General features: G+C 43.4%; 2 protein-coding genes across 2 annotated transcripts in view; one reads left to right on the top strand and one right to left on the bottom strand.

Moving 5' to 3' along the window:
• Positions 1 to 10,816, top strand: part of LOC139338735 (zinc finger protein 91-like) — a 299,694-nt gene that overhangs the window by 32,097 nt on the left and 256,781 nt on the right.
• LOC139338556 (tripartite motif-containing protein 16-like) lies at positions 3,643 to 5,845 on the bottom strand. The gene has a single exon (XM_070973701.1). It carries the CDS (start codon positions 5,828 to 5,830, stop codon positions 4,145 to 4,147), a length of 1,686 nt encoding a protein of 561 aa, XP_070829802.1. The 5' UTR covers positions 5,831 to 5,845; the 3' UTR covers positions 3,643 to 4,144.

The following is a 10,816-nucleotide window of genomic DNA, read 5'->3' as shown; positions in this document are numbered from 1 at the left end:
GATTATGCAGAATGGTCCATTTTCCAATAATACAGTAAATATTACATTACTGGATAAAATCATTGATCGATTTATCTGTTCATCAATTAAATGTTGCAGCTGGAAAAAGTGAAGCTGATGTTCTCGACTTAATATGCTGCTGTGTAGTTTCATGTACAATAACACATCAACAAAAGCAGGAATCGGTGAATGTCTTTACACTTTCTACATAAAAGCAAGATGAAGTGGAACAGATGTGACAGCAGAGGTGAACAACTGCAGACAAAAAGAAAACGACTCCCAAATCTCGCAAAGACTGACATTCATTTCATCATCACTGCTCTTCACCTGCTCTTCACTTTTTGAGACAAAATAAAACGACTGAATGATTGGAAATTAATAACGAACTGAAAGGGCAAAATAAAATAGTCAGTTACAAATACGTTATGAAAATGGGCTGGTGTGACTTTCATAATGAACCGTTATCGATCAGTGAAGCCACAGCCTGTAGGAGCGTTTCTTCTTTATTTTGGTGGGAACATACAGAGACTTCCGCTTTAAGTTTAACGAGCTCGATGAAATGAGGCTTCCCCAGAAATCCCCACAGCTCAGTGGGGTCTTCAGCGCTGCCTGCTGAGAACATTTGCACAGTTTACTTCTGTCACATGAAGCCATGCCACACGTTTGAAATGAAAGTTCAAAGATGGAAACAGAAGCTCGTCAAGTTCAGCAACAAATAACGTCACTTCTGGCGACATCTAGTGGCCATTTGTTCAAAGTGAACAAACACGCGAACAACAAGTTTCACTGGAGTGACGTCTGAAGACAGAAATTATGATCTGCCTCAAAACTGTTTTTATGTTTGTAGCAGCGGTAATAATAATGTACTCTGGCTGATAGTAATGATATTACCACAGAGGTTGCGGGTGAAATGAGTGCAGCGTCCTGCTGCGGCCCTGCAGACTTGAGGCGGTGCGCCCCGTACGTAGATAACAGTCTGTGAATGCCGTCTCTGTGGTAAGTGTACATTTTATCAGCTCCGTAAAAATACAGACATTAACTTTGTTTTGTGGCTAAAAATGTGTTTTCTTTACCTTGTGTGATGACTTAAGGGCGCTATCACTGGAGAAAATACCGAATGTTAATTTTTGGCCGTGGCACGTGCAGTTTGATTTGCTAGCTTAATTCCTGCATGTAAAATGTGTGGGGTGGCTGCTAGCTAGCACCGAGTCAAGCATATTTTATTTTTCTTATTATGTTATTTTATTTTAGCATTTTTGAGAAGTCCATGTGCGAGACTGACTGTGAGGGATTACTGCGTTTTCCCTCAGGGATCAAGAAAGTAATTCTGATTCTGATTCTGTAATCTTGTTGTTCATGAGCTGTGTAGTATGTTATGTCAGTGTAAGGGTCCTGCTGGGGTGTGGGTGAGGGTCCTGCTCTGGAAGAATTGAGACATCACCTTTCAGAGATAAGATTTTGTTCACATTAAAACATTCACATTTTGCACAATGACGTGTGCTGCAGCACAAGCATGTGACAGAGTGTAAATTCCTGTAACTATTCGTCTGTAAAATATGTAATTACACTGTTTTTTATTAGCGTTTCCACTACCTATAAATTATCTAGTAGTAACAGCATTTAATGATTAATATCTATGAATGAAATTCTTAATAAATGACACTAGGCACTAGCAAAAATCTGACTTCACCTTATTTTTCCTGCCTGTCCTTCTCACTTCTCCAACGGTTGTTCACTTTGTCCAGGTTGTGGGCCCCGTCTGCTTCTTGCTTTGACTTAATGCACATCAGCTGGTCCAAATGTGCCACTTCAAGACAATTTCTGGATGCTCTTTTGATATGATTCATTAAACTATAGCCTCTTTCACAATCTGCTCTGGAAGCTTGAAATGTAGCACAAATATCCACAAGCTGTGAGATCTCCTTTAGCTCCTCACATCTAAGTGCTGCAGCCACCATATCTGAGAATGTGCTGATTGACCCTTCTTAGGTTTTTGCTTCATTATGTACTTGAATTCGGCATATTGACTGTTAATGGCCTCCATAGAATGTGGGTGGTGAAGAATGGCCTCATACTTCTTTGCAAGTGCTGATCCATAGTCAAAACTGGTGTCTGAGCTCAATGCTTCAGTGTCAAATGCAGAACACTCCTTTAATTCATCCACTGGAAAACAAGCATCCAAGTGATCACAGAGCTTATGAATAAAAAGAGTAATCTCACCAGTATTTCTGCCATCACCACCCTTTTGATGTGGTCACTCCACTGAACATCCCTCAAGTATTGGGAATGCAACTTTTCAATCTTTGCTCTTGCAAAGCAGTGCCCTTCCATTACAGCAGTGGTTCTCAAACTTTTTCGGTCATCCCCCACTTTGGACAAGTTTTACTGCTTGTTCTTCTGTTTGCACGCACTCCAACAGCCATTCCATCTTAAAAGAAGCGCATTTCTTTTTTACTTTGGCTTGGTGAGTGGATTTGCCACATAATAAGGGGTTAGTAGCAGGTGCATCTCTTAACTCCGCCACAATGTTACCTAGCTAACCTGCAAAACACTGGCACCGTGGTGCGTATGGACAGGGCATGTGCACATGAAGTGCTGTCAATGACATTGATTGGCTGCGTAAGTGAACCACATCATATCATTGGCTGGACACCTGTCATTCAGTTACATTGCAAAATGGTACAGAATAAATTGTTATTTAATTATTATTAGTTACTATTATTATTAGTTATTTAATTTATTTAAAGTTCATGTTTAATTTTATGTTATGCGCTGCATAGATTTTATTGTGCGTGGATAACGTGCAAGTAGTGTGCGATTGCGCAAGTGCGCAGCTTAGAGGGAACATTGGTGGTGGTGGTGTTTTTTTAATACAACACTATGCAACAGAGGAAGAATACACAACCGCTACATGTTCATGCACTGAAAAAAATGAAGCTGAGAAATAAAAAAGATTCAGCACAAAGAGTTCAATCAAGAAACTGATCAAACTGAAATGTTTTTGTGACTTCATGCTGATGGACCAACACACACACCAAAAGACTGTTTCTGAGGTGTGAATAAAGTTCATTTTTTCCGCTTTGAAATGAAATTCCAGGAAGTTTTGAGGATCCAGCATCATGAGACTCAACACACTCAGTTCAAGTAAGAAACACACAAGACAAGTGGACTGTTTTCTTCCTGCAGCTTCACTTCCTGTCAGAAAAGCAGCTCTTCCTGTGACAGTGCAATGAATCAACGGCAGCTGAGGAGAAACGAGAAGCCCTCTTCATCACAGCAGGCCTCTTTGTGGATGGACAGATTAGCGCCTGGACAACATGAATCAGTTTGACTCAAGTCTGGATTCAGACTTTACAGCCCAGGATGGCCTGGCTGGGAGGTGACGGAGCCAAACCCTGAAGCTACACGACAGCCTCATTCTGAAGCTTCATCTTCACCGAGATCAAAACGAGACAGGAAATGAGCTTAAGTCCACAATGACACAACATCTGTTGTCTCGTGTGTCAAGACTCAACAAACCTTCACACCAAACTTGACCCAAACTCATTCCAACTGATTCTTCAGTTTGTTTGTTTTTTTTAGCTCTGTGTAATAAATCCTCTTTATTGACTTTGTGCACAAACATCTCATTGATTACATCAAGATAATTACAGTTTTATTGAAGCTCATTGAGCCGTGTTGTCAAACAAATAAATGTCAATGTGATAACAGATTTCTGTACAAATGTACAAAGTGCTGAACAAAATGTCTCAGACGGAGGACGGTCTGCTGCTTTCTTTTTGAAGACTCGTGCAGTGGAGGAGAAACAACAACATCCAAATAAATCAATGCAAATATTCAGCAAACATGTAGAGCACAGAGAAGTTTCTATTTTCATGCAGAGAAAAGTCAGTTCAGGTCAACAACAATCATCCTGAGCAGTGATGGCCTCCATGGCTGAACAGACACAGGAAGGAGCTCCACCTGAAGACACTCAGACAGTTACAGAACAACCAATGAGAAGAGCTCAAAGTCCCGCCCACACTGTTTGATTGACAGGTGATCTCTGCGCAGTGAAGAAATGCCACAACAATCAGCTCTCAGCAACAAACACGAAGACAAAATAAGTTTGAGAATGAAAACACAGAGTTTAACCTGCTGTCCCTTAAATGACTTCTGACTGTTGGAGTTTACAGAACTCAGCAGAGACTCCATAACACCAAAACCAAAGTCCAGCATAAAGAGGCTGAGTGAACGTGGTCTGGACTCTGTGGAGGAGAGTCATGGTTTCAGAGACGCTGTAGAAGGACAGAATACCTGCACTGTGATCCAGGTACACTCCAACTCTGGAGGACCGAGGACCTGAGACGGGAGTTTTCACATTGTTGTACAAAAAGTTATAACTGTTGTCGTCACAATCTAATGCCCAAGATTTGTCATTAAATCCAAACACAGATTCAGTCGACCTCTCTGCTCTGCTGATATTCTTGTATGCGACTGCAACAAAAACTGTCCCTCTCCTCTCCACCTCCCAGTAACAACGTCCAGTCAGACTCTCTCTACTCAGGACCTGAGACAAACCAGTGAATCTGTCTGGATGATCAGAATAAGACTGTTGTTGCCTCGTTAATGTTGCTTTTCTGTTCCCCTCAGATAATAACAGCTTTGTGTTTGCTGTGTTTGGATCCAGTGTGATTTCACGTGAATATTTTAAGAATCCAGCTCTGGTCTTGGGCTCTCGTGGTGACAGTAAAACATCCACTTCAGTCACTGTCTCTGAGACGTTTGTCCATTTGTCCCTCAGAACGTCCTGTAGTTTGTCTCTGACTGCTGACACAGCAGCTGTCACGTCCTCAAAGTACCTCAGAGGACGGATATGGATGCTGGACGAGTCTGTAGTTCCACTGAGTGGTGACAGTGAGGGGCAGTTGTGTAGAAACTGGTTGTGATCCTCTGTGTGTGAGAGCTGCTTCAGCTCAGCATCTTTCCTCTTCAGCTCAGTGATCTCCTGCTCCAGCTGCTCCTGAAGCTCTTTGACTCGACTCACTTCAGCTTCCTGCTGGGATCTGACCTGCCGCTTCACATCAGAGCTTCTTTTCTCCATGAGACGGATCAGCTGGCTGAAGGTCTTCTGGCTGTCCTCCACTGCTTTATCAGCAGAGCGATTGATAGCCTCCACCTCCTGCTGAAGCACCTTCACGTCTTTCTGTCTGTCCTGGATTCTCTGCTGGATGTCTTGTCGACTCACCTCCAGCTCTCTCTGCCTCTCAGTCCTTTCTGCTGCAGCTGAGACTGTGTCGTGGCCTTTATGTTCATCCTCAGGGCAGAGATAACAGATACACTGCTGATCAGTGCGGCAGAACATCTTCATCACCTCATCGTGACGAGAGCAGATGTTCTCCTGGAGCTTGTTGGAGGGCTCCACCAGCTTGTGTTTCTTTAATGGAACTGCGTCATAATGAGGCTGGAGGTGTTTCTCACAGTAAGAGATCAGACAGACCAGACAGGACTTGAGGGCTTTCAGTTTCCTCCCAGTGCAGACATCACAGGCCACATCTTCAGGTCCAGCATAGCAGTGATCAGCAGGAGCAGCTTGGAGTCCAGTCTTCTTCAGCTCCTCCACTAAAGCTGCTAACATGGTGTTCTTCACCAGGACAGGCCTCGTTGTGAAGGTCTGCCTACACTGAGGGCAGCTGTGGATTTTCCTCTCATCCTCTTCATCCCAGTGAGATATAATACACTTCATGCAGTAGCTGTGTCCACAGGGAATAGTCACCGGATCCTTCAGTAGATCCAGACAGATCGAACAAGAAATTGCTTCCCGGTCCAGCTGAACTCCTTTCTGCGCCATTTCACCTCTCAGTGTCAACGACTGTCTGAGTTTCACTTTTTCAGAAGTGAAAGCATTTTGAGCTCTGATCTAAACAGCATGTGTCTCTGCAGTGAATGAGGCCTGTCAGCTCCTGCACTTCACCACATGTTGGTTACACCCATCTTCAAAGTGCAGATCTGAAGGGGAGGGAACCAGGAAGTATGTGGACAGAGTGGAGCTGCTGTGTTTGAGAGCAGGAGGAAGAGGGAGGGGTTATCAAGCTCTGATCCGTTCAGGAAGAGGAGCAGCTCTGTGAATTTCACTGTGTTTCCTCGTTTAGCACAAAGCTTCGGTTAAAAACCTCCCATTTGAGAACAGCAAAGGTTCAGTTTTCTCTTCCTGGTTAAAACAGCTGACTGACAACAGACAATTATCACAAACCACAGATCTTCTCTCATCCAGCAGTACACAAGACCCTCCAGATAAATGTCCCCCTCTGACCATCACTGGATCACTGGAGGAAGTGACAGCACTTTGAAATATCTTTTAAGTGTGACTGATGGCCGCCTTTGCTCACACAGAGAACTGACTCTATTCTTAAGGAAGCCACACAGAGATTGTATTTGAACTTTTAGTGCTTTCACATGATTTCCCACCATGTGTGACACCGTGCACCTCTACTATGAAGGTTTGTGTCAGCCGAAAAACATATTCCAAACTAAACCTGAACACAAAGTGAGCTGAAGCGCTTCAGCCTCCACTGCATCCCTGCTCAGCAGGATGACGGCGCCCCCTTGTGTCGTGCATCAGCTTCACATTTCAGTTATTAACCTGCTGTGATGTTCACTGCGAGACCACATGGAGAAGCTTCACCAGCTTCAAACAGTATCAGTAACAACAGATTTACTCTCATTCGACCCAGCCCAGGTTGAAAATTACAGGCTGGCTTCACTCCTTTCTTTTCCAAGACTCTTGAGTGCACAGTCTTTAATAAGGTCTCTGAATTTCTTTCTGATAACAACCTGCATGATCCCAGCCAATCCAGTTTTAAATGCAGACACTTGCGCTCTTATCAGAATCAATAAAGGAATTCTGATTCTGATTATCTGTTGTGGAAACACTACGATCAGCTAGGGCTACTGGTCAATCATCTGTTCTACTATTGCTTGACCCATCTGCCTTTGACACGGTTAACCACCAAGTTTTCCTCTCCACACTTGATGAGCTTGGTTTCTCAGGATCTACTCTCCGCTGGTTCGAGTCCTACCTTTCAGGGAGATTGTTTGCAGTGTCTTGGAGGGGAGAAGTGTCCAAATCCCACTGCTTGTCCACAGGGGTACCTCAAAGTTCAGTGCTTGGACCCCTTCTCTTCTCAGTATACACCACTGCACTTGGTGCAGTCATTTGCTCACATGGCTTCTCATACCATTCATATGCTGACGATACCCAGCTCCTCCTTTCGTTCCCGCCAGACAACCCCACAGTCTCGGCTCGGATATCGGCATGCCTCGCCGATATGTTGGCATGGATGAAGGAACGAGACCTTCAGCTTAACCTGTCAAAGACTGAACTCCTTGTCATCCCAGCCGGTCCCTCTATACAACAACAGATCAGTATCCAGTTTGACTCAGATCTGCTCAGTCCCGCAAAATCTGCGAGAAACTTGGGCGTCACGATTGATGACCAACTAACTTTCGAAGAGCATGTGACCTCTGTTGCTGGAACACTAGAAAAGGACAAAGCCATTATATTACCACCTGTACCCGGGGAAGCCACTCCTTGCATTTATGGACTCCCCAAGATACACATGGAAGGGGCCCCGCTCAGATTCATCATCAGCAGCATCAACTCAGTTACCTACAACATTTCCAAAAATCTCGCAAACAGTCAAGCTTCTTTGATCAGCAGCAGTCGACACCACATCAAAAACTCCCAGGATTTTGCCAACAAAGTGACAAGTGTAAAAAAGGACTTGAATGAAACCGTGGTGTCCTATGATGTCACTTCACTCTTGACATGCATTCCCGTGATGGAATCAGTAAAGAGTGTGAGGAAACGACTGCTACAGGACAGCGCTCTCTCCAACAGAAGCAACCTCACCCCTGATCACATGTGTGCCCTGCAAGACCTCTGTCTGACAACCACCTATGTCCATTATAACCAGGGTTTGTACAGACAGAGGCATGGCTGTGCCATGGGGTCACTGGTCTGTCCAATAGTGGTCAATTTCTATATGGAGGAAGTAGAGAGCAGAGCCCTGATCTCCCTCACAGGAACTGCCCCAGGCCATCGGTGTAGGTGTGTGGATGACACCTGGGTCAAAATAAGAACACAGGAAGTGGAAGCTTTCACAGATCATATCAGTGCAGTGGACATGGACAGCAACATCATTTTTGCTCAGGAGGATGTCAAAGGAGACAGCCTGGCCTTTTTGATTTTGCAGTGCATACTGAAGATGACTGGAGCCTCAACATTGAAGTATATAGAAAATCCCCGTGCACAGATCAATACTTGCTCTTTGATTCACACCACCCTCTGGAGCACAAGCTGGAGGTTATCAGAACCCTTCAACACCGAGCTCAGAATGTGCCCACAAGGACAGAAGGCAAGGACAAGGAGCAGAAACACATTGGGGAAGCACTCAGACCGTGTGGTTCCTGAAACTGGGCTTTGATCAAGACAGTGAAAAGACACAGAACAGAAAGAAAAGGAAAGGACCATAAAAAGAACAATACTGTCATCCCTTACAGTACAGGAGTATCTTAAAATCTCAGAAGGATTTTCAACAAACACCACATTCCTGTTCACTTCAAGACCAGTAACACCCTGAGGCAGACGCTCGTCCACCCAAAGTACAAAACACCCAGAGACAAGCAGAGCAGTGTAGTGAATGCAGGGAAATGCACCGAGGAATGCACAGACGACGATGAATAGGTAAAACAAGCACTTCAAACACATGACACACCACAGGGGAGCCAAGACCTCAGGTCAAGACTCAGCAGTCCACCTACACCTCAAAGACAAGGGACATTCATTTGAGGACAATAATGTACATATTTTGGCGAGAGAAGGCCGATGATTTGACAGAGGAGTGAAAGAAGCCATCCATGAAAACTGGAAGGACCATCAATGAACAGAGGAGGTGGTCTAAGTATATAAGCAACTTACAAAACACTCCTGAGATCTCTCCCAAGACAGCTCAACAGCCGTTCACACAAGGACTCATGTGACCCTATCGAGTCACATGATGGACAGGTGGGTCAACGACCCAGCCATTAACACCCACTGACCAGTCAACACCATGACTCATGTGACCCTAACAAATGACATGATAGCTGAGCGGAGCTGCGATCCTGCAAGAGGACTGATGCCTGGAACTTCCCACCAATCAGTTAGAGCTGAAGAAGTCTCTTGGTTGAGAGATGAAACGTCTTCTAGAACCACAAACAAGTCCAGCAGCCTTTGGAAGCACTTAGAAGTCGCATGACCTGGATGAATGAGAATCTTCACAGACATTGAGGACAAAGAGTCCCATCGGTGACCTGTTCAACTCCAAATGTTATCATGACTGAATACTGATGGACTGACACTGTGCATGTACCAAAAGAATGTTTCTGAAATAAAAATAAAGGTTATTTTCTGTTTTAAAATGAAATTCCAGCAAGTTGTGAGACTCAGTGCTTTCAGTTCAAGTAAGAAACACAGGAGACAATAGGTGTGTTTTTCTTCAGACTCAGGGGGCCCAATGTGGAGGTGGAGCTCAGAGGAGGGCCCAGTGTAGAGATGAACCTAAGCACCTTGGCCAAACACAGGAAACACCAACAGCTTTCAAATTAAAACACAATACAGGTTCTGGAAGCAGATTTCAAAGTAAAAGCCTGTCGATGATTAAACACCTTTCAGGAAACACTGTTTAACATTGGTGAGAAAAACACTCAAATCCTTTGCTAAAGTAAAACTCGCAAATCACAGTGTGAAAATACTCTGAAGAATTGAAGAAGTTGCGTAAGTAAAAGTATGAAAGTAGAATCAAAAGAAAAAGCAGCGATTATGCAGAATGGTCCATTTTCCAATAATACAGTAAATATTACATTACTGGATTATAATCATTAATCGATTTATCTGTTCGTCACTTAAATGTTGCAGCTGGAAAAAATGGAGCTGATGTTCTTGACTTAATATACTGCTGTGTAGTTTCACGTACAATAACACATCATATTTCAGTTGTGTTTGTTTATTTCTTGATAATATTTTGTACTCATACCTGAATCTGTGCGGAAACAAACAACTCAATCGATCAAATAAATGTAATATATTAGAATGAAAACAGGAAACAGTGAACGTCTTTACGCTTTATTAGTCCCACAGTGGGGAAATTTCAGGTATTACAGCAGCAAAAGTGGATAGCAAACATATAGGGCATCAGTAAAAAGGACATTAAATATCAAACCAAACAATATAAACAAGGAATAATGAATATGAACAAACAGCTCTGATATTGCACATTGATATGATAAAAACAAGATGAAGTGGAACAGATGTGACAGCAGAGGTGAAAAACTGCAGACATAAAAAGAATGACTCCCAAATGTCCCAAACACTGACATTAATTTCTATTTTCATCATCACTGCTGACTGCTGACTGAATGATTGAAAACTAATTTTAAAAAAAAAGACCTGAAAGGGCAAAATAAAATGCACTCAGTTACAAATACGTTATGGAAAATGGGCTGGTGTGACTTTCATAATGAACCGTTATCCATCAGTGAAGCCACAGCCTGTAGGAGCGTTTCTTGTTTATTTTGGCGGGGAAAATACAAAGACTTCCACCTTAAGCTTGGCGAGCTCGACGAAATGAGGCTTCCCCAGAAATCCCCACAGTTCAGTGGGGTCTTCAGCACTTCAGACTCGTGCAGTGGAGGAGAAACAACAACATCCAAATAAATCAATGCAAATATTCAGCAAACATGTAGAGCACAGAGAAGTTTCTATTTTCACGCAGAGAAAAGTCAGTTCAGGTCAACA

Source organism: Chaetodon trifascialis, chromosome 11 (assembly GCF_039877785.1).
Source record: "Chaetodon trifascialis isolate fChaTrf1 chromosome 11, fChaTrf1.hap1, whole genome shotgun sequence".
NCBI classification, from domain to species: Eukaryota; Metazoa; Chordata; class Actinopteri; order Chaetodontiformes; family Chaetodontidae; genus Chaetodon; species Chaetodon trifascialis.
Note: the sequence above shows the minus strand (reverse complement) of the source record. Positions and strands in the feature narration are given on the sequence as shown.